Here is a 25,583-nt window from a genome sequence, read left to right on the forward strand (position 1 = left end):
GCCAATCGAATCAGCTTGTCTCCCTTTCAGTCAACAGATCCATGGCTTCAATGGAAAATGTGACAATTATTTTTGTATACTGCAAGAACAGTAATGAAGCAACAGTAGGAGACTAATAAGAAGAAAATTTTTTTTGCCAGGTTGTAAAAAAAAAACAACCTTTGACAACTGCTTAACTGCTCTATAAAACATGAGTAAATAATGGAGTTAGACTCTCTAAACTTCTTCAGAGTCTGTTAGAATGAATATCCGTCATTTTCTTTTATCACGGGACAATATATCTTAAAGTTTCACTTTCAGAATAGTATATCATCCGTACAAAGACTTAAATGCTTGTTTGTGCTGCATCAAAGATTAGATTCTGTTTTCTTTAACTTTTAAAAAACTTTTTAACTGCTCTTCCGTTGTTCAAAAAAAAAAAGGAGCCTTTGAAGGTACAGTTCCTTCCTTGCTTTATTTAGACATGGAGGTAGTTTCTCCTTTTAAAGTTAGACCTTTCAACACAACTGACTGAGGCAACAAATTCAAAGACTGTGGAGGCAGAAGACAAAGAGCTGAAGTGATGAAAGAACGAGACACAGAGAAGAAAAAACACCAGTGGGAGCGGTAGATGCCCGCGAACAGGATAGTTGTTGCTTTAAAACAGCTGCTGATGTGTAATGACACTGATATATTCACGAGATAATCCGCGTATACGTGTAGATCGTTCTTCTTGGCAGGCTGAATCAATACAGACAAAGTAGCTACAACTACAAAATATCTACAGGAGAATTTCTCGCAGCTGTACATCTTGTTGGTGTTCAAGCTGAATATTAATCAGTCATTGCCGGCATGCATCTGTATATTCAAGCAGGGCGTGTGTGTGACTGGTGTGAATGTTAATGTGCAGTTGTGGGGACCAAGTATTAGCAGTGGATTACAGGTGACTAGCAGGCTTTTGAATCTCTTTCCTGTGATACCCTTTGAATGTGTTCACTCCCTTTGAAGTGATGTCAGTTTTAAAATATCTCGGCCCTTTTATGTTTAACCATGGGTGTTTGCGTTCAAGGATTCTTTTTTTTGGGGGGGGGGAGGGAGGAGATGAAAGCATCACAACAGTCAGGATCCATCAAAGAGCGAAAAAAGTCTGGGAAAAGTCGTCCGACATAACGAAGCACGACTTGCTAAAACACCAACATGAGGCTGTTGTTGTGTCTGCGCCGGGTGATTAGGGTGCAGCAGCGGGTTAAAGAGTTGAATGACAGGCGGATCCTTGACAGGGCTCGCTCACTCGCTCCGTCACTGAATTTGATCGACTGATTGTGTGTTTTGCAGCAGTAATGAGCTTTACAGTATGTGCGTAATGTGCCAGGAGCTGATTCGTATGCTGGATGAGCTGGCTAATTGTTCACAGTGCATATTCCCCCCCCCCCCAAGTCCCACGGCTCCTCTGATTTGGATTCATTTAGCCTTTATTTTACCTCATTATACAGGCCCCGCGTTATTGCCAGGTTGTATGTGAGGTATTTTGCATTGTTGAAATTGACTCTGGTAATTGAATTTAAAAAATCAACTCAAGCACCGAGCACGCCTTAAATACAAAACAGAGTGGGAAGGAAATTTAAACTGATCGGTTTTGAAAGGTGAACTGAGTGTTTCTGGCTGCGAGATGAGCTAAATTGACTTGAATTGAACTGTTACAGAAAAAAAAAAAATCCTCTTTTCATTTTATTTCACTGCTCTCGACAACAAGCAAAGACTCCTTTATTAATTTCCTCATATTGCAACAATAAAAAAGCGAAAAAATCCCAAGCTGAACTTGCCAATGAACCTCATTCCTTCAACCTTGTACACAAATCAAGTGTGAGGAGCAGTTGCAGCGGAGCCCTTCTTATTTCAAGGAGTAACGCTGGCTCACAGCTAAGAGCAGTAAGGCCAGGAAGAGGATGTAGAGCTGCAGTTCAGTAGGTCCGTAAGCCCGGGGATGAAAATGTTCTCTGATGCTGATCCTGCGGTTGCTCTGGATCCCAAACAGCAGCACGGAGAACTGACAAAACTGGGTATTTACTCTGGCATTCCAGTGGCAGTCTCTTGTCTGCCCAAAACAAACAATACCCTATGCATAGCCCTGATCTTCCTGGAAAACACTCTGGCGCCAGCGTGTTTTGTGTTGGGCAAAAATGTCCCCTAAAATGCCATTTTTCTGGTCATCAAAGCTCGGTCTGTGCTGCTGATATTAGCACCTGAAATGTTACATTCGAGGAAAGAAAGGCAGCCTCTTAAGTAGTGATTCACGACTGCTTGGGAGTTTCTACCACTGTGACTGTGAAGACACTTTCTCCTTGTTAATCATCATATTCGACTCATCTCTATCTCTCTCAGCGTGACTGTGTGAGTTGAAGTCCATGCGTGTGTGTGTGTGTTCCCGCTCTGTAGCTTGGCAGCCACCATCGTGTGGGCAATGCACCCCTGAGGGTAGTACCCCACAAAGCAAGTAATGGCACTAAACATGCAGATAGAGGACTGATTTAGACTGAGAGGCGTCTCTAATCTTACGAGGTGTCAGCAGTGTTGTGCCATAGATTAGCCGACTCTTTCCCTTTTATTTCCTCTATGATCATCATCTCTTCTGTGTTCATCACCTCCTCTGGCAAGGACCGCTGTGCCACATCCTACATTCATATTTTATTATTAGTGGTAGTAATAGCAGCTGGATTATAGTTGCTGTTTGAAGCGGTAGTGTCTGTTGTATCAGAAGCATGACTTTAGTGTTATTTCTCTCGACAGGGGCAGGTAACAAACATTAGGGACCAGATGTCTTACAGTGCACCTTAGGGTCGGCCGTCCACCAACGTCAGGTTTGACGGTAATGTTGCGTCGTGTCCCCCACTGTTGGCATTAGTCGGCCCTTGTCGGCGGCAAATCGAGCATGAGGAATCGGCGCCAGAAATCACTCTGATTGGGTGTAAATCAGTGCACAAAAAGAAAAACAGAAAAAGAAAGGAAAAAGAGCCTCGAGCCTGTCGCTGTAGCATCCATGATTTCTCCCATTTAGCGCAGTTTCTCCTTATTTTGTGCCTCCGCCTCCTCGGCAGTGCCATCTGCAACTTTTTATCAGACATATTCTCGATTAGAAGCAGCTATATAAACGAGAGCAGTCACTAAACGCCGCTTTATCATGCCTTCACTTTGTATATCCAAAGAGAGGTATGTCCTCTCACACAGGCACAGAACGTAGGAGTTGTAATCTACGTGGTGCAGCTCTTTGGCCCAGACACAGGCGACGTGAGGCGATGCAACAATCAGCCCTCGTCGCCATCAGTTCTTTGATGTTGGTTTAGTGTGTCTGGGCCCTTGGCCCATTATGAGGCTGGGTGAGACTTCACTACTTTTTTGGTACTGACTGTGATGTGTCTGCAGCAATGTGAACTGAAAACTGCCAAGAACTGAAAGCTAGCATCCAAAGTCTGGTCAGATTAATAGTCTTATTTAGTTATTATTTGATTCCATGAAAATGACCAAAGTTATTCTTTTAGGTAAAATGCCTGTACGACTGCTCGTGTTCGGACGGTAGCTAAAATTAGCTTAATCTCAAACAAATACAACATTAAAACGCTGTTTGTACATCCATATAGTAAAACTCAACAATGTAATGTGAAAGGAGCCACTCTGCATAATGAGTGGTTCTACTTTTCATACTGTTGACAATTGCATTTCGCTGATAATCCGTACTTAAACGCTCATTTTCGTAAAGCCCTGACCGGGCTGTGACTATTACTTACAAGTGATTGTGTTGTTTCTACTTTACATAAACATTGTCAATACCCCCTCTACCACCTGTGCACTGCATGAAAAAACTGTATTATTTTTTCGGCATAATATCTTCAAATTGATATTGTGCGTGTTAAACGATGCTCTGAATGTAAACAGGCAGTAGAATCCGTGGCAGATATGCATCTTCTTTATCTGAGGTGAGAAGTGATGGCAGAGATAAGCGCGGGCTGTGTGATGTGATCATATTAGCATGTTTGCAGACTTGAAGGTGCAGACGCGCTGTGCCGTTCAGCCACACACACACATGCAATGAGCTCCTGTGAATATGTGTGAGTCTGTCAGTCTGTTGGACTCTGGTTTTTCTTGGCGTGCGCTTGATCGGTGAGGAGTCTTTGATGTTGTGCTGCAAGATCTGACGCTCTGATCTGCAGCATGACAGAGATGACATTGTGGGAGACTGCATCGGGAGTTTTGGCATATACAGTATAATGTTTCTGCTGGAAACATCCGCACAACATCGTGTTTCCTCTGTCCTCATATTTTCAACCTACTCTCAAAACAAATTGACTCATTCCCATTAGAGTAAGCTGCAAACATTACCTTTAAATTGACAGTACAATGTATGCTAATGGTGTCGGAGCCGTGGTCGCGCAGTGTATCCCCAAAGTAGTTACAGAGGTGTCGTAGCTGTTTCTCAGGAAGATGTGGAAAAGCCATTACAACTTAAACTGTGTAAATTGCTGCAACCAAATGTGACCACCCTAACTCATGTGGGTGGCGGGCTAACAACGAAGTCGTACTCGCCTGAAATAGAAACACAGCCGAACACGACTCTGCATATAAAGTTGTGTATACTTGCTGCTGCATTATATTGTTCATTTGTTTACACTCGGTGCCAGTGGGGGCACATGGAGATCAAAGATGTAACTTTAACCTATGGATGCTGGGAACAGCGGCGGCAGAAAAAAAAAAAATCAGAGAACAAGAGCAATAGGAATCGCGGTGAGAAGGCGACAAAGGCAGCGGAGGTAATGAGGATGGAGACACTGTGTGATTGATCATAAAGGTGCAGATATTCCCCTAACAAGCTTTAGCAAACTGAGCCTCTATAGGACGTCTTTTTTGAAAATGGTGTGGCGACACAGGCAATAGAGATACAGTACTTTCAGACTTTCAGGGAGTTGGTTAGTTACGTTAGTTTTAGTCAAAGGCAGCAGGTGCACAGGATGGAGGCTGAAGTCCTGTTGATCCTGGACATCAAGCATGAAGTCACCAAAGTATATATTCTCATGTACTCCCGGTGGTTTATAGGCATTTGGTCGCTGTAGCCGACTTTGAGATCTGTGTTTCCGCCCCAATACAATGGAAGTGAATAATAGTTTGGGTGAGGGTGCATATCATATACTTAAGTAATGCTTAACTAACACATGACCCATTAACAAATGATTAAGTCAATTTAACTTTATGAGATCAGTTTAGAAATGTGAATTTACATTTACATCACATATTAATTGATATGTACCGGATCTTCCCCGTATGGTCGCATTCGGTTAGGTTTGGGCAAGATTAATACCTTGTTAGGTTTAGAAAAACATCGTGGTTTGGGGATGTTTACGCTTCTTCTGTAACTTCCGTTACCACGTACCTACCCTGCCTCCATGACTTACTTGACTTACTTCACTGCTCACCGTTGACTTCTGCTTTCACACAGGACACAAACATCCGTCTGCTGAACAAAACTCCTGTCCTTGTTTAATCCAGCCACCATCCCGGTTCACCTCCCTACACGCACTTGTCACTCTTTATCCTGCCTCTCCTCACATCCTTCTCTACAGCTTCAATAACTACTATAGCTGCTAGAAGTGGTCGCTTAACAACAAACGTAAATATGGGATGTAATAATATCCTCGATTTTTCGACCTACAGTATATTGTCATTTTTTTTTTTAGGAGGACAGGCTCTTATTTCAGACCCATGTATTTGCTCAGCCTCTCTGAAAGCAGAACAGCACCTCTTCTCTTAGAAATATGGAGCTGTTTTATAAAATCAAACTGGTCGACAGATGCAATAATTGACATATTAAACATAAAAACATAAAGAAAAGTTACATAAATAAACTTTTATGCAGTTGAAAACCAGCTAACTTGATGCATATCAGTTAATGTTTCAATTAACAATCTTTAATTGATGGTTTAATGATCCTGAACTAACCACAAAAAGTCATAATAACTTCATCTTCTGTTAATGGTGAGCAACATGTTTATGATTAAGTGTGGTACTCACAGCGGTGAAATATATTTGAAACTCAATGATTTAAACAGTTTTCATGCAACTGATCATAAAGAAAAAAAATCATCCCTTAGAAAAGTGTTGACAGGGTGTTTTCTGGTTTATCCAGAGTAAGCACGAAAATACTTCCGGTAAAAACATTTCGCTGTTGATTTTTTCAAATTCAAATGTTCCAGCCCACTATCCCCAGTAATTACATCAATACTGGATGAATCCACAGCTCGCTATTTATGTCCGCTGCCCACGTTCAGTGTCAGTGCAGTAAGTCGGGTGCCTTTATGTGGCGAGGCAGACTGTAGCGGTCTGGAGCGTCGGGCATGTCGTTCATTAGATTTATACAGGAGTTTGCATCCTGTTGCAATTTTTCCCTGACCTCGACCATGTCAACTATAAATTATTAATTTTAAACTCAATTTATTTGCCTTGCACAGGTTATATAGAAAGTGAGGATTGTAAAAAATGTTGCACCTGAATGTAATTAATTAATTCATCCAATATTGACGTCCTGTGACAGGGTTGAAATTTTCCTTGCTGTGAGGACTAAAATTTCCATTGCATTGACAGATATTTCAGAAAACCAGGCCTACATGTGACTGCCGTATGACTGCGACTGATTAAACTGACCCTTTAAAGCTATTTACAGACAGTTTGTCTTACAGGAGTGTGATTTTCCTGTTTCACACCATCTTAATTGCTGCGATGCGGAGACGGTGCAGGCAGCGCTGGTCATACAAGGAGAGAAATCAACATCAAACTTAGTTTCAGATGCAGTTTTTAATAACAAAAATAATAATACTAATAATAATAAAATCAGAACTCACATTTATCGTCCTATTTGCAGGAGATAAAAGCTTTTATTTTATACATTTTAAACAGACTAGGTGGCACCCTGTCTTCCTGTTTGTCTGCAGACTCTCTCAGCAGGTCTTCCGCAGGGTTTCCACTGTACAAGTCAAGCAAATGAACTCGGTTAAGCTTGTTTGCGTCTGACTCACAACTTCTACACATGTTCTTTCCCTTTGATCACATCTGCTTGTTTCCTCCCACATTCAACAAACATACAATCACAGGGAGCAGCGGACTAAATTGCCCATCGGACACAAATGCAACTGTGGGCCCCAGTGAGCCTCACAGTCGCCGAGGCTAATTGGAATCCATATATGGAAAAATAAACCCGCGCTTTGCTCACACTGTTGGTCATCACGGTTATACCTCCTCTGGGACGAGATTGAATGCCGACACCAGTCAGAATCGTGGCGATGTTGCTTTATTTTTTTCTCAATGTGTTTGAGTTTGCATGTGTGTTTCTGGCCTGTCAGTGCGGCACATCAGCAGTCGTAACAGGCGGTCCCTGTGGAGGGCAGACTGACAGGTAGGTAATGATCAAAGAGGCCGTTTCCTGTGTTTCATGTTGGGCTCAGAGAGAGATACATCTGTACTCCTGGCGCCTCTTCTTTTTCATGGGCCTCGGCTTGCAGATAGCACTCGCTCATCTCGCGCGCACACACAAGCACAAACTTTTAGTCATTTCCAGACTCCTCGCGTTAACGGCCACTAACACATTTCTCAGATTCAGCCTCACTCTCCGATCATGCCGCACTCCCTCCCTTCTAATAAATCGCTGAACTCTTGCCGCCCGCACGCCGTCTCTCAGTCATCTCAAACTGTCATCTGAACTGTATCGCACATCCATAAAATATTAACCTGAAGGGGAAACACAGGCAAAGCCACCCAGTCTGTCTCCAATTTGACCCCCCCCCCTCGCCTCCGCCTCCCCCCACCAAGTAAGCAGGACTATCTCTCTGACTCAGGTGCCAGGCCACACGCGGATATCTTACCCTCAATCTTGTGTCCACAGTTGCCGGTGGCTGTGTGGACGGGTTTGTACTCTGCTGCCTCTCTGTTCAGCCCGCCACTTTCTGTTTAATCAATTGAAGCAATTCAGATTGTGTTTGAGAGAGGCCAAATCTCATCTCGGGTTGGATGTTGTTGGAAATGAAGTGTATCCTTGAGGATGGGTGTAAAAACAGCTTCACTTTATCTGGAAGATTAAAACTTCAGGGTCACGGTAATCTGTTTTAATGAAACTGTCAAGTAATCCGAGAATCTGTAAACTCTGTGTTGTCACACGCTGGCGTTTTGGGCACACCTTGCATGTGTATTTTACCTGACTGAATTTATACATGATTTTTAAATTACTGATTGGCAGACTAGAGGGTTATGTGATTGCTATGAGAGGTAAATTATCCAGCAATTAACCAATGTTAAGGTAATTACGTAGCCAATCAAATAAAACTACTCAAAGCTAGGTAGGGGAAGCATGAAGAGCTGATTTAATCATCTATAAAAACTACTCTTTTATGCACTCTTAACCCTCTTAATGTTGCAGGAGCAGATGCTTTTTATTTCCAGTTTCATTTGTACAGGGGTCTAAATTTATTTGCAGGATTCGCACCTTTGTACCGCCGTCCTTGGCAGTGGTTGGCCAGGACTCAGTGGACCTTTGGACCTTTCTTTTCATTTTAAGTGACAAATCTCTCAAAAATCTCAAACCTCAACCCTTCTCTTTAACCTGATTGGACCAATAGACTATTGCTGAAAAATATTAAAAAGCTGTACTGGGGAATTTTTTTATTTCAGATAATCCTTTGTCAGTTTCTGAATAGACTTGACAAAAGCTTACGCAGAGAGAGAAACGTACAAAACAATTGTCCTTTGTAACATCCTGTTATTTTAACATTAATGAGGTCATGATACGAACTCAGAAATATTTATTTTTTGGGCAGAGTCCGCCAAATATTAACAAAGTAAAGCAGTATGAAAAGTACTCAGCTAAGTACATTTCTACATAACCACAGATAAGTTTAAACTCTGCGTTTCTTTATGTCGCAACTTTACATTTCTGTAGGTCAGATTTTCTCTCTCGTCAAAATGCTTTACTTACGCTTTGGTTAGGCGGAGGCATAAAAACCATTTGGTTAGGGTCAGGAAAACATCATGGTTCAGCTTAAAAACAACCTTGTTTTGGTCCCCACAAACACAGCTGGAGATGGCCTAACTCCTCGTCATAAATATCCGGTTTTGGTCAACACAGACACGCCAGGGAACCCCCCGAGGTGTCCTTAAAATATCCAGTAGTGTCACAATTACAAATGTTTAAATGCTATGGAGCCACGACGGGGACAGAGACTGGAACTGATGTTACTTGTGTGGCCTTGTCACCTGTAAGTCAGACTACGTACCATATTGGTATTTGTCACTTTTGTATTACATTTTTATTACCAATCACACGCGCAAACTTGGAGTATCTGTGGTCTGCAGAAACAGCGACTGGGCTGTGATTGAAGCTATATGACTAAGTGAAATGGCTGCACCATCCACCATCAATCAAGTGGAAATATTCTATCTGGTGCATCAATCAGCCTGACGTATTTGGTATCTTTGGAAACGTTTGGCTCTTCTCTAGAATTTGAAATAAAGTTTCCTCGGTTTGAAAAATGTTTGGCTGCACAGTCAGTGTGAGTTTGTATTGACGGTCCTGCCAGGGGGACAGTGGGATTAAAAATGCTAGATAGTTTACTTGAGCTCCGTCCATTTTCAGCGGCGTCTGTGCCAGGCTAATTACTTGCAGTTTGTATCTGACCTTAGTTTTTCTCTGTTCCTTGCATGTCAAACTGTGCGAGAGGGGTCTTGGTCACAATCTGTGGCAGTTTTGGAGCATTTCACATGAATGTGGACTGAATCATGGCGCTACAGTACAAGGCAGATTTTGCAAAGTGAGTTTGAGGCAGTGTTTAAGCATTGTTTAGCATGTTTTAGCATTTTACTAGCTCTACAGCATGTTCTGGGTCTTAAAGTACCATACGTTCAGATAAACATTTTTCCTCCATTCTCTGTTTTAAAGGTCCCATATTATACTGTTTTTCATCAATTTCACACAGCTATCAGAGGTCCAACAACACTGTATCGAAATGTATTGCCCCAAACCCATCCGTGGTCCTGAACTTCAGCTGTCTGAAAGTCGCTCTGCTGAGAGCAGCTGTTTCTGTGCCTGCACCTTTAATGCTAATGAGCTCCGTCTGTCAGCGCGTGCCTTGCCTGCTACACGCCCCTCTCAGGGAGAGGATGCTGCTGACGCTAGCGGTAGCATGTGCTAATGTTTACGGTGGATGTATGCTATGGCTCACTGAGATGCTGTCTCAACCACACCAGTTTGACCCAGAAGGAGAGGCTCCTGAAGAAATACAGACTCTGCGGCTGCAGCAGGATGTTTCAGAAGGGTTAGTGTGTCTGAGTATGTTACTTAGTTTGTTCGTATGTGTTGTTACAGTTACTACCATGTAGCTAATGCTAGCTCCTGCTAATGGTAAAGACTTATAGTTCTGACTTCACAATACTCGTAGGCAACTGTAAATACTATCAAAACGCTGCGACACTTACCTGTGGCTCGGGTGCAGTTGCTGGGTTGGTTAGGACTGGTCCTTTTACGAGGGTCAGTGTCGAGGCAAAGCCAGCTTTGTGCTGACCCTCGTCACTGAAGCAGTCCGGATGAGAAGCGGTTAGCACACACAAACAGACGTACAGGAACCGTTGCCGGCACGTTGTCGTTAAAAATGAAACGCAACCACTGTCTCTTCTGTTCTTCTGCAGCTGGGACAGGATATAGGCACTTATGTTGATTTTTACAACCAACAACAGAACAATTTGCGTGTCTAGCTCTGAGCGACGACATTGCTAAACACTGCTATCTCACCGCTCACCTCGGGGATGAACGCCCCTCTCGGATGTCTCCGGGGACAGGCGGGAGTGTTTTCGGCCTATGAAAATCACTCCTGTCGTTACGTCACGACAGGAGCTGAATCTGAACAGCCTGTAGGAGCCTCGTTTTACCAGTGGGTGGGCTGCAGAGACCATGCAGGACTCGTTTGCTTTCCTCATTCTGGGAGTTGGTAGGCTCAGGGAGGACCAGTTTATATAGAGACCAGAGAAAATGTGTTTTTCATAATATGGGACCTTTAAACTGATTGTCTCTTGAGTTTCGGACAAAGTAGAACATTTGAAGACGTCACATTGAAATCCTAACAATAATTTTCTCTATCTGTTGATGTTTTATAGGCTGAATGATACATCGATCAATCAAGAAAATAATAATTCCAATAATTGTAAACTGCAGCTTTACTTAAACCTTAAAGACTTAGATCACAAAGTGGAAACGGCTTTGTACTTTATGTACGCCTATTACAGTACTTACAGAGTTGAAGACATTCAAAGTGGTTTATTATTACAGGTAATATAACTATGTTTAAAACCAACGACTTAAACTCTAGGGCTGTACCCAGTGTTGTTTTATTACACTCAAGGCTCTTACTGAGGTTTTATGAGGAAAACGTTGATTGTACCTCATCATATTTTATGACAAAGTCACCCAACAAACAAAATCGTTAATTTGAATCAGATTAAATCAAGTGCAGAGTGCCAAGTGAATGCAGACACATAATATCTGAGATCTTTTCTATATAAAAACTTTTATTTTATTTAACTTATTTATTAAAATGGTTTTAAGCTGGTTGTTGTTTGAGTGTTGTTCTCCAGTCATTGAATATCGACACTCTGGGTTGGTGGCTCGACCCAAGTCAGCATCAACAATCAACTATCTTTCTCCATAATCTCTGACTGCACCTTAACACAAGTGTGTGCCTCCATTTGTGTGCAGAAAGCAGGAGAGCAAACCATTGACCACAGCGAAAACTGCTATGAATTAGTATATTTAAGTTTATTATGTTAGACATAAACCTGTGAATTTTAGGAAATTATTACATCTATCTCTTTTTCAATACATTTTTACCTTTGGACTTCACGACAATCAGGAGTTATCTGACATGTTTGCATCACACAAGTCTAAAACAATCATACGCTGCCAAAAACTGTGCAGACATCCCAGGTTAAAACAGAATGAATTGACATATAAAGCTGTGCATCATTCATATACTGATGTAGAATGTTATGAATGAAGCTTCGTTGTAATCACATTTTTGTCCGACCTGCGTCTATATTTTTATTTACATTCACGTAAAGCTGCAGTCTTGCACGTCCTGAGCCTCCGTCTTCCAGCTTGTCAACAAACACCAGTGAACTCAAGGCTGACCCTCTTTTTACACACCCAAGGCTGGCAGCTGATCCCTCTGAAAACCAGCAGAATCTCTGAAAAGGGGGTTGGGGCGATGCGTAGCTGGCAAGCATGAAAAGCTTCGAGTGATTGATAGCCATTTGTTTTGCCTGCTTAATACAACATAAACTCTCCAGCGATTCATCACCAGAGTGAGGGTTTTCCACGGTGCCTCTGCAAAGCCCACTAAAAATAATTCATTTTCTGCGAGGTACGAGCCAGGCACTAATGTTAAATATTCATGCGGGTCCAGTCTAAATGATGTGGCCATTGGCACACAGTTAGAGCACACTCTGCGGAAGGGAGGAAATGTCAAGCTGTGAATAAATGAAAGCAGTGAAGCCGTATATTACCCTGCCATTGTGGATTTACTATAGTTGCCATTTTGTACGGCCACTTCAAATAGATCTCTTTTATAATCAATACACTCAGTAAAACATGGAGCATATTGCCACGTTGGCAATAATCTGGGCTCGGTGTGTTTGCTCATCCTTTATTCACTGTTTATACTTGTTGCCTAATTTGTGCCTCATGAATGTTAACAGAGGACTTTCTGTTGCAACAGTCGGCGCGTTCGCTATCAAAGCCACCGATTCGACTCTCTTCAAAAGCCGTCGATGCACCGACGCGAGCTCCTCTTGCCACGCGGGATCAATACGTCTTGTGCCGATGCAGCTGTTATGGTTTGATTCGTATTGACCGCCACATCAGTCAGCTGCATTCATTTCTGAGATGTTTTCACGGCGCAGGCATGCTGATACGGAGGAGATGTTGTCATGGCGGCGGCGAAATTGTTTTGGAGACGTTATAGGTCATCTTGTGCCATGATATCAGTAAGCACAGTGGAGGGAAAGGGCAAAATATAATAGAACTTACTGGGTTGAGTATCCATTTAGAGGAACTCAAATAGAGAGCATAATGTCCGCTGTGCATCATTCGGGTGGAATGGGGAATGTTAAATGGCCTCATATTGACAGACACACTCTACCAGTATTCATTTTTATCACACACACACACACGTGTCCCCCGCTCACATTTGCACACACACATCTCCTCCTGCAGTCTCTGACTAATGAGGCCTAGGGCTGGAGATGGTTCCATCAAGGAACCCCCCTCCCCCCCCTCTCTCTCTCTCTCTCTCTCTGTCACACACACACACACACACTCCTTCTCTCGCTCGCTCCTCTCCCCTCTCTAAAACATGCACCTGATTGATAGCAGTGATTTGACTGAGAAAAGGGAAATGGGAAATTGAAAAATGGTGGGAGAAGATTGGAAACAACGCGCTGATTATAAACTCTGTGAGGAAACAAAAGGCCTTCCCTCTGCCTTTTCTCTTAGCACGGAGGTAGCAGGTGTGTGTCTGACAGGTGCCTGATTGAGGCGCACAAAAGACATTACAACTGCAAACAAATGGACGTGTTTAGCGTCCCTGGATGCAGTTAACGTTTTGGGCTGATAGATGTGATTATGAGTATATGAGCGGAGACAGCCGGAGAACGGGCACAGGTGTTACGGAGAGTGGAGAAGAAAAAACAGAGTCGTGTTATTGTTGTGATGATAATAATCCATCTATACAATTAATGGTATGTCATCGCCAAGGTCATCAGCCTTGGGGGATGTATTTAATGTGTCTCATATTGTAATAATAGAGCCTCTCTCTGCTGGGGACAGATACACAGGAGGCGTGAGACCGCACAGATTTATCATCAGGGAAAAAAAAAAACACCAAAGTGTGAGTGTGAAAATGAGAACAACAATCAGTGCGTTCTAAAACCTCTGATTTACAAAGTAACCTCAATTACCTCGATGCCATCGCCATTTATTTTGGTCTTTTTATGTTTGCGTTCTCATATTTCAGGACCAAAAAAACAATAGCACTTTTATAACAGTGGAATAAATCGCCCCGCTACGTCGAACAGCTTTGTGTATTCCATAAATGAGGGAGCGTCTTGGCCGAGGCCCCGGCGGTTTAATATTCTCTGAGAGCTTCCAGACAGTGAGTGGTGGTGCAGCAGCTGTCTCTTGACCCTGCCGGACCCCCACTTACCCCCCTGACCACCTCCTTTCCACCGGGCAGGCTGTGGCGATGACAAGCCTGTCAGAAGCTTCTCCTAATGTCCTAATTACCCCTCACACACACACACACACACACACACACATGCAGAAACACTTGTGCAGATGTACACACATTCATCGTGAGTAAGCAGATATGCTGGCTGACGGGCTAGAAAGCACAGACACACACACACACACACACACACACGCCGTTTCCTTTGTGAACACTGCTCATGTGGGTTTTCCTGGCAAGAGACCATACTATAGGTGAGGCATTACAGCGTCTCCGGAATAGCAAAAGAAAAAAAAATCCTTCCCTCAAGACTCTTTGAGAGGCTTTGATTCGTATCGTTCTAGGCGCGTTTTGATCCGGGCAGAATCACAGCTTTCGGTTTCTCTCCTGTGGTAACAAACGCAGGCACTCCTGCCGCAACTTTTCTTTTAAAAAACTGAGATCGAGGGGCTGAAAAGAGGCCTCGCAAGCTGCCTGCCGCCTCTGAGAGAGAGGGGGAGAAAAAAAAAAAACACAGAGGGGGGAAAAAAAAAAAAGATGCAGCGTCACCCGAAATAGACAATCTGAATGAGATGTGATGTGTCACTTTGCCAGAGGTTAAGCTTTGCCTCGGCTTTCAGCGAAGGATCTCTCTTTCCCTGCTGCATGGTTTGTCGCTGCTGCACTTAAGTCCATGCTCAGTCAACCAGTCTTGTTAACATAACAGAGTGAATGATTGTGCCTGGTAGGAAAAAGGAAATCTTTGTACCTCCCAGTAAATGCAGTTGCTTGGTGATTTATAGACCCACGAAGTTACTGCATTTGTCACAATCAGCATGACTTAATAGTGTTACTATAATGCTCTTCCCCGCCTTGTATCATGTTGATTTGAGACATCCTGCCTACGAGAATAGTCTTGCTTTATTATGTCAAATTAGCTAGTGATAGATGTGTCACTGTGATGTGAGGCCACCGCTGCCTTTTTTAATTCCGCTTTTATTTTTTTTGCATCTTGACGCCGTTTTATTTGTGTAACAGGGAGAGCTCGGTGTCTGTCATGTGAGGCTGTGTGGAGCAGCAGTCTGCCGTCTACAGTAGTCAGAAATGTGTTAGCGCTCCCTTTTTTCTTGACACGACTCTGAGAGCCGAGCACTACCTGAGTTGTCATTAAAGCGGCTGGTTGCTGTTTGCAGCTTCTTCTCCTTCTTTTTCTTTTTCTTTTTTTTTTCTTTTTTTTTTTTAGCAGCTGCAGAGACATTTTCATGTGTGTTGTGAGCGACAGGCTCCAGTCACGTACACCAATGAGATTACACACCCTTTTTTTGGTTTTCAAAGGCATGACTGATGCTTTATTTCAGCCTTTTATTCATAGGAACATCCATCTATTGTTATTTATGCCCATAGCACTTAACTAACAGGAAGAAGGGCACCATATTCAATAGATCTGCTGTATATCTGCCAGCATTTCTGAAGGATTATCCCTTAATCTCTCCGAGTAAAAGCTGTCTTTAGCTACACGTGTCCTCCTGGCTTTTCATGAGTACAACACAAACATTCAGGCCATAGATTGGACGTTTACAAAGCATGTGCCATTAACAGCGAGCAATTAACCTCCTCTGTGGGGATATTTACAAAATTCTCTTTTTATTACAGTTTATCGAGCAGGAACATGCTTTGCATCTCCTGTAAGCCTACCTGATTAATATGTTAGAGTTGACTCTGGGGAGACTTAATCTGAGTATTCCCTGTAGTGTTTGCAGGTGAGTGTTTTCTGATATCTCGCTGACAGGTTGGGCTGGATTAAGATGTGCCTGACAGCTGATAATAGCAGCAGCAGGTCAAAGCTGTATATAAATAGCACCTAAATTGCTGAATAATGCACAAAGCAAAAGAGCAATATTTACAGTATGACAAAACAAGCCATCACAGGCATAAATGCATCATCTGTTCCTGACAAAAGCCTCCATGAATGAGCATAGAAGTTCCTTCTTTACCTACGAAAATAGCAGTTCCCAGCTCAAGGTCCACTTACTGGCTTTATCCGTAGCTTTCAACTGCACCATGCCGTCTTCCTTGGTGCAAGCTCAGTTGCTGTTATGATGCCACCCATGCCACTTTTAGGACTTCTCTCTTAGGGCTAAGCAACATGGCCTTGAAATAATATTGTGATAAACTAATGTATCTCGATACTATTGAAATCTCATCAAAAGCACCTCATAAATGTTGGGACAGGGTGACAAAATCCGTTATCATAATATTTTTGACCAAATAATGCGATATATAGATTTTGCAACAATATTATAGGGATGACTGCACTTATAAACAATCATCAGTTATGTGGATATACAATGGCTAAAGGTGAAGTATGAGAACAAGTAGAACAATCTGGTAAATTCAGAAAATGACATCACTTTACTGTAATGCAGCCTTTAAAACCAGGAAAAGAAAAAGACTTAAGTTATGCCATATCATGATAGAATGAAAGAACTGTTTGATGCTATTTTCATCAGCATCAGTCGGACGCGCAACACATGATAATTTTTATCACTGATTAATGTGACAATTATTTTCTTAATTGCTCTAAGGTCTACAAAAGATCAGACAATACTGAAAAGTGATAATCATAGATTTCTTAAGCCAAAATTCACAATAACTAACTATAGAAACTCAAAGGTGTTCAGTTTGCTTTCGTAGACGACTAGAAACACAGAAAATAGATCATTCAAGAAGCCTGAGTTAGTCAAGTTTTGGCTTTTTTGCTTGGAAAATTTAATTAAATGAATCAGTTATCAGACTTGTTGTCAGTAAATCGATTAACAGATGATTAACACATGTTCATACCTAAACAACTAAATAGGTCTAGCGACTTTAAAAGCAATATATCACCATTACCAAAAAAATTTGAGGCATACCGGTTCATCGTTGTATGCTCGCAGTTTGGTTGGGTTAGGTTTAGAAAGATTTGATTTGGATTTAAACACAGTAAGTCCGTTGCTTATAAATTTCAGTTATGGTACGTGACGTGAGTTAACTACGTTAGTAAGTTAAAATAATTCACCGTTGGCTTTTGGTTTCACACAGGACACAGTGGTCTCCTGGGTGAAATTCATGCATTTGTCTGACCCATTCATCTACCCTGTCTTCATCTGTATGCGCACTTTGTCCTGACTTCCTCCTTTGCTACTGTAATAATTACCACGACCACTGGAGGTCACTGCTTTACAAGAAATGTAAATATGGGTCATAATAAGTTAATACGTTTTCTGGTGAGGACGCGCTTGATGATTTATTCCAGCTCCAGTGTGAAGTTGCTAAAAGTCTGTATGGTTCCAGTTTACATTTGGCCAGTAAAAAGCTTTTATACTGTACATCTGTAGATAATATATGCAGCATTTAATGTGGATTTTCAAACGAATCTGCCCGACAACAAAGATTTTGGACACTGTTTTTTTTCCCCTTCTTTTTGGCGGGGACAGCTGAAACTCTTTGATCGGTTTCTTTTGTGAAAAAAAACCTGACCTCAAAAGTCGCCCGTGTTTATTGGGTCCACTCTGCAGGAGCTCGCTTTCTCCATCCGATTTCCTTGAAGAGAAAAAGTTTGAAGCCCACCTCTGATCCTCCTAATTAAATGAAAACACAGTGGGCTACACACAGTGAGACAGCATCGCCACACACACACACACACACACTCACAAAGGTAACCAATGTGGATCTCTATGGGGAACTACACAGAGTTCCAGCATCCGACTCTGCTGTGTCCTCTTATGCAGTGCGATCACACACTAGGTTGACATGCAACACGCTGCAGATCATGAGCATAAATAAGCAAGGGAATGTTTTACCTGAAAGGAAGAACATTAATTCAAAGGCATCACACTAGTTCTGAGAAGAAATGTTGCCTCATTAGTGTTACCCCACTGCTTTTTACTGAGCAGCAGCGATAGAGAGAGAGACCGAGAGGGAGGGAGAGGCTATGTGCCACTCTCACCACACAGACATCCAGTCTCCTGAGATCTTAGTTTGCCTCAGCCGACGAAAAAATTGTGCAAATTATTATGGATTCGTTTTGGGTGGCAATGGGTTGCACATGCCTGCGTTTCCTGAGCACTTAGAGCCTCACTTCTTATACGAAACATAATGCAGCGCAAGAATATGCCCTTTCAAATGTCAACAAGGAACGTGTTTCCTGCAGGAAATGTAGCACCACTGCAGGTGGAGAGCGGGGGAAACGCTCCACTTTCTCTGTTTTCTCCACATAATGCGGCTCGTTGTGTGGAACGTCAGGATGAGATGAAAAGGAGAGGAGGTGAGGAGACAAGGACAGACATTATTTGGAGGACGGGGGTTGGCCTGCCCGCTCTCATCCCAGCGTGATTGACAGATTGGTGCAACGGCTGCACTCGCACGAACGCCATCACACGCATTTCCCCCAGAAATCTGTCTGTCAGCACTGTCTAAGCAGAGCGACAGCCATGACATCTAATCACAGTCGAGCTGGCACCTCATAACTTCTACCTAATGTGCTGCAGGTACAGAGGAGAGACGGGGAGCACGGCAGACGCACCACAACGCTATTTATAGCCCCCTTCAGAGGCCACCAGCAGGAAGTGGATCATACTGAAGGGTTAGGGAAGGTGTCAGCGCACTATATCACAAGCGTCTCTGTTAAGATATAGGTCTCTGTTGACAAGATTAAACACTGAGATGCCCCGGTGTTATGGTGATGCATTTTTCTGGGTTACACTCCTGACAAAGTAACGTAAAACGAGGGCAGATATACTGCACATACAAGATGATAATGAGTCATTTACATAATGTTGCTACAACATTATAATTACCTGGCAATTAAAGCAGCTCAAAAGCCTCATTATGGTCTGTCCTGAGGGCTGGTTGGACTGGGACACATACGGTGTGCTCATTCAAGCTCAGACTTTGAGCCCGGCTATCAAGCTCACTATCACTCGCAATCCCTTTTTTTTGTGCTCAAATCTTCCCCCCCAGAAGCCTCATTATGTTGAATTATCGCCTAATAAAGATAAAGTTTTGACTGACACTCTGAAGTTTTGAGGCGTTTGAGAGATATTGCAGCAGGCTCCTGGACAGTGTTCAAAATTTGTATCCCATCGTGTGTGATTTGTCACTCACACTTCTTTGTCCTGCGGGATTTGCTGACACATTGAAAATGCACAAAGGAGTATAACAAGGACATGTGTCATACCTTACACCCTTATTACGGCGGCAATGACAAGCGAGACAGGCAGTCACTTCGACATACTGTACCGCTCGGCGCTGCTGCAGCTCGCGTCGCTCGCAGAGTGAAAAAGCTCCAAAGTCTGTGCGAAATGTCAATAAAATAAAAGATGGTGTGTGAAATATAAAAATGTAGATATGAATGTGCAGGAGAGGGCAGTAGAGGAAGAGGAGGAGGTGTGTGTGTGTGTGTGTGTGTGTGTGTGTGTGTGAAGGAGGAGGGGAAGAGGAGGAGGAGGAGGAGGAGGAGGGGGGTTGTTTATGAATAGCAGACAATGAATGATGGAAGCTCTCCCGAGGGTGCAGGCCCTGAGCACCGCTGCGGGGACTTGGGAACACGCCAGTCTCCCATGCCCTGTGAGATGCCAGTTTGGGTGGGCACCGTTCCGAATGGGTGCCCTCCTCTCCAGGATACAACGCAGGTCCTGGGGGAGCGTCTCCAGGCAGTGGCTGCACCACAACGGGGGCTGGCTCGAATCTCAATCAGGGACCTGAAGAGAATAAAACAAAGTCCATATATTCCCTCTGAACCTCCATATTGATATAACAAGTGGCTGAAGAGAGAGAAATGGCTCATTATGCCGGGACTGTCGACACCTGTGGAAAAAATAGAATGAGTGGAATGTAAAAATGGCTCATTGTGATGCCTTTTGTATTTCTTTTAATTGGTGGGAAATTACACAAATAGCATATGGAGCTTGAGTTTAATGAATGAATGAACAGCCCTATTTAGAAATTATGCATAATCTTTTTGTTACAAGTGGAATGTGTCTCTCTGCTCGCATCCTGTCTGCTCACAACCTGTCTCTTTTCTTTTCTCTTCTGCTCTCGTCCTCGCCTGCGCTGCAACAGGAGCTGCTGAAACCGTGACAGGTACTCTTTTCTTTTTGCTACCTGCTGTTCATTTGGAAGTGCTCGCTTCTGTCTGTGTCTGTCTGTCGATTGGCCGTCCATAGCAGGCTGTTCATCTGTGCATATTTACATGAATGGCTGGTTATGTTGGTGTTTTCTTTTCAGGAAGGAGGAGAGAGCCACGAATGCACTCACAATGCCCATCCGCTCCTTTTTATTTTTAATTCTCAAATCAACATCTCGCCAGATGTATTGACAGATTTCAATTTCAGCTCAGGACACTTGGTTGCCACTTTAGTTTGTCTGCTGTTAATGAGTTTTTTACTGAGTTATGTGATGCTCGGAGGTGCAATATTTAATCTCTTTCATGCTTGAATTATTAAATCAAAAGTAGTATTTTTTAATTTAAGTTTGTTTTTTTTTTTACTTCTAAACCAGTGAGAAATCATGCTAATAACTTCTCAATGTAAGTTATTTTGAAGTTATGACACCATGCATCAAAAGTTTAAAAAATGATACAGATATAACATAACACGTATAAATCTTTTTAATCTGAGACTCCTAGACAGGTAAAAACTATATTTTTCAACTAAATGAGATGTTAGAAATACTTTTATCCAGATTTGAATAATATTTGTCTTGGGTTAATATTTAAATACATTTTGAAGGCTATTCATTATTACTCATGAATAAAACTATTCAAGAATAAATTATGTCATAATTTCAAATGAATAAACAAAAATACAAACATACAAAATGAGACAGAATCTAAATAATTAGGCAGAATGTAATTGTACCAACAACAAAAACAAACAACCCAGCCACACTTGGAGCTGAATGCTAAAATGATTACAATAACAATGCTTACATACTGATGTGTAGCAAGTATAATGTTTAACATTTTCACCATCTTAATTTAGCATGTTAGTATGCTAACAGTATCAATAAACACAAATGAAAGCTGTCATTATAATCCATCCAAAGTTATTCTCATGTAGAACAGTATTATACCTGTTTGCACTATATTTACAGAACATATTGTGTGAACAGGAGTTGTGAGTGTGCGGCTGTCTCCTCCTTTCTCCCAGCTGCAAGCTAGCACCTCAACAGGTGCACTAACCTCCCTGTTCTTTGCCTACTCTGCTTTGTAACAGGGTGTGAGGTTACTGTGAGTCATTGAAAGTAAATCTCAGGGTTTAACTGGTATTAGTTAAGATGAATTGGGGCAAAATTAAAAAGAAAACACCACTTTCTAGTAAGTGATTAGGTTTGAAACAGATGTAAACACAAGCTGTCAGTTTGGACGGACTGAACTGGCTTCACTGGGATTTCAGTGCTAACCAGCCGCAGCTATTAGGGACGCACCACCGCGTCCCAGTTCTTACAACACATGCACATGTTACTTGTGCAGATGCCACGGATAAAAATCTGAAACTGTGATTTCTGTATCCCAAGAACTTTTATTGAAAACACTTTTAAATATTCCTCTAAAATGAGTAAAACCCATGCAGGGGTGGAATTTTAAAGCACATTTACTCAAGTACTGTATTTAAGTACTAATTCAAGGTACTTTAGCATGTCCATTTTATTTTACTCAGAGGCAAATACTACACCTTTTCCACTACATATGTCTAACAGCGAAAGTTTCTTTTCAGAATACAATCCTTTCCAGTGAAATGTATCTCCAACTTCTCCAATCTTCTGAAAAATTTAAGGATTTCCTTTGAAAAACGAGTTGAGCAAATCCTCTTCCTCAAGCTAAATAAAATGTTTTTTTAATAATGGATTAGCTGGACTATGCATCATCACAAGGCTAAAAACAGCCTGTTTTTCTGAGCTCATAAAAAGTTTCCTTTTTAGAGATTCTTGGTTCTCACAGGATAGCGAGGCTACAAAATCATGAAGATCTCATAGAATATGATGCATTGCAGTAGATTTAACTAGAAAACAGTATGTAAAGAAGTCAAAGTGAGCTTACCTTAAACATTTACATGCAGTAAAGTGCAACATACACATCAATGCAGCCATAATTTTAATCCCACAATTTATAAACAGTGACAGGGACCATTTTACTGCACAATGAGTACACATTTTCCTGAAAATGCTTTTACTTAATTAAGGTTTTGATGCGATACGATACGATACGATACGATACGATACAATATACCATAGGGAAATTTATCATGGACTTAAATGCATAAATGCCTCCAAGTTACAGTAAAATAAACTACATAAAACAAAACAGCACCACCTGTGGCAGTCATGATAAATTGCACATAACAAATATTGCACCAAGCCCATGTTAACACACAATGCAGGACTTTTTCTTATAGTTGAGTATATTCACAGGGTGGTATTCATATTTTTACATCGGTAAAGGAAGTAAAGTAGTTCTTTCACCACTGGAAACATGGTGTTTTCTTGATTTAACAAAGTAAAACTTTTATAAGGTAGTGGTTCAAAGTGTTATGGGAGGCACATACCCTTTTAAATAAAGTTTATAAGGTGTAACTAATGTTTTCAAATGGTAAATGAACCATTTTCTAAGACACGCAAAAGGCAGTTTGGTGTTTATCCTTTCTATTTTGTAATATTGCAGTTTTAAATGTTGATAATGCGTTAGATAATGCTTAACAAGCTGTTAGTTCATAGATTTCGGTCAAGAACTCTGCAGACTTTATGCGGAAGGGAAATGAAAAGGGCTTCAAACTTATCTACATAGCTTTGGAAAGCTTCATCAGCCATTTCTAAAGCCAGTGACGCTATATAACCCCTTTACAAAGTCTGCTTCATTAGAAAGTGGTACCCGCTGATTACAGCGTATCGATCATTTCATTTGACAAACACAAACAAAAATGACACATGCAGCAGCCTGATATTCAAGTCATGCTGTGGCATCATTATACAAACACTGAGCTTCTAAGAGAGCATGTCTTTGGTAGAAAAGAAAAAAAGATGGTCAAATTAGTGGGTATGAAATTTTGTGAAACCTTCCCATGCGCTGGGTCTCGGAGAAATGGCACTGCGCTAATTATACCCTGAGACAGAAGCCTTCTCACTTGTGAACATCCTTAAAACAGCATTTCATCATGAGGACCAGGGTTTAATGACTGAGCAGGATAAAGACGCGCTGCAGTCGAAAGGCAGCATCAGAGAACGAGAAGGAGAAACTTTTATTGTTAATGACTGTCTATAGTCCTGGTTGTTCCTTGAAAGGACACGACTGCTGCAGACAGCGGCGACTCAAGGGAGAGGAATTGGGGGCTGGCTGTCCTGCTTTTTGCTCCCCCTTTCATGTCTTTTGATGTGAAAACAAGAGAGGGAAGTTCAAAGAGAGAGCCAACTTGATTCAAAGGTGCCTGTCTCCGAACTTCTGCTGGAGGAGACGCTCCGCTAATATTTCTTGATTTCGTCAACTTTTGTTCAAATTGGTCGGGGTAGGTGCTGTTTTGCATTTTGAGTACGGCTGATGAGCCGGGCCTCGATGAGCCAGACACTCGATGCCAGATTGTACATCCCCTCAGAGAGCACACAGACTTTCGAAGGTCTGTATTTCCCTCTGACTGTTTCATTCAGTATGTTGTGATGCAGGAACAGGAGGGCAGCCATGTGTAGAGATACAGGCACTTTACTCTTCCAGACAGCTGCTGGAATGAGTATGAATTTATCAGCCAGTCATCTGTGCCATGCCTCTGCCCACTCCCCCTCCATCCCCACCCACCACCCAGAATTAATGACTGCCTCTCCTCATTTGCACCCAATCATGACCAGGATGCTGAGGCAATTGAAAATGTTTACTCCAATTGCAAAAACCCTCCATGTTCCACAAAGTGGCCTGTTTTCACTTTGATGGGATTGCTAATCACAGCGACGTTATTTATGTGTGTTTTGAATTGGAGATGAGCCTAGGCTGGGATATTGGAGGGGGACCAACCTTGCTTGGGGCTGCTAAACCTTATGGAGAATTTATCTATTGCGTTCCCTTTCTCTCAGTCCAACAGATTGGGAGCAGAATAACCTTGCTTTGAGGCTGCTCTGTGTTGCTGTTTTGACTGCCAAATACATTACTTTTACAGCGATGAAATAAAACAGACATCAAAACACTTCACATTGCTTTTCGCCTTGTCTGCGAATGCACTTAGTACATGTACGAAGGAGCTCTGGCGCACTTGATACCGTTACAGACTTCTACATTTCAGCTCTCCACATGAAGATTATTTTTGATTTGATGCTCATGATTATCGCTCACTTTATTTATATATTTTTTCATGTCGGAAGGAAGTAACTGATCACTCTCTTCACTCATTCCTTGATTTATTTAGTGGTTATTCAGCAGTGCCGGGCCCCATTGCTACAGAGAGAAAAATATGAGTTAATGTTACATAAAGGAGACCTATTATGCTTTTTCATTTTATAGAGGTTCTTGGGCATGTTAAAGATCTTGAAAGTTAAAAAAGGTCAAAGTCAGCACCAACAGAAGCTCCTCTCTCCCACAGAAAACGCTGCTCCTGAAACGCTTCGCCTTTAATTATATGACTTTTTGACATCAGACGTCACAGATTTGCATAATTTATGCTGCTGCTAGTTTGGAACGGAAGAATTGATTCAGCACAGCTGCTCTGCTTCTTGTTAGCGGTGCTGGTTCAGGCGTTTGTGAGCTGACCAATCAGAGCAGACTGGGTATTTAGGAGGCGGGGCCTTAAAGAGACAGGAGCTAAAACAGAGCGTTTCAGACAGACGGGGGCAACAGTGATGCAGCACTGGACAGTATGAGAAAACTGATGTGTTTTTTGAGCATTAAATCGTGTAAACCTATTCTAGTAGTAACCCAAAATAAAATTATGAACCTGTAAATGAGCAGACTATGTCTCCTTTTACCTTAAAGCCCATTAGGAAATGTGTGCATTAGAGTTGCAATGATAAGTCACTTGAGTAGTCGATTGAAAGAAAATTATTTGCTAACTATTTTGATAATCGATTAAGTGCTACGTCATTTTTCAAGCAGTTGCTGGTTCCAGCAGATTTGCTTCCTTTCTCTGAGATGTATGATAGTAAATAAAGAGACTCTGGGTTTTTGGACTGTTGGTTAAACAACAGAAGAAATTTGAAAACATCACTTTGGGGTTCAGGAAATTGTGATGAGCATTTTAAAGACTAAACAATTAACTAAATGAACAATTAGGCAAGTTGTAGTGCAATAAGAACATGTTTATGTCCTCATCA

At 42.0% G+C, this 25,583-nt stretch overlaps 1 protein-coding gene across 2 annotated transcripts in view; it reads left to right on the forward strand.

Annotated features, from left to right (window-relative positions):
• The window catches only part of cadm1b (cell adhesion molecule 1b), a 163,160-nt gene that overhangs the window by 89,314 nt on the left and 48,263 nt on the right, over window positions 1–25,583 (forward strand). For both annotated transcript variants that reach the window (XM_084350110.1, XM_084350111.1), the window contains exon 2: window positions 20,361–20,381. In XM_084350110.1, coding sequence (XP_084206236.1) covers window positions 20,361–20,381 — 21 coding nt within the window. The remainder of the gene's footprint in view (window positions 1–20,360; window positions 20,382–25,583) is intronic.

Source organism: Pagrus pagrus, assembly GCF_965226575.1.
Source record: "Pagrus pagrus genome assembly, chromosome: 4".
In the NCBI taxonomy this organism is placed as follows: domain Eukaryota; kingdom Metazoa; phylum Chordata; class Actinopteri; order Spariformes; family Sparidae; genus Pagrus; species Pagrus pagrus.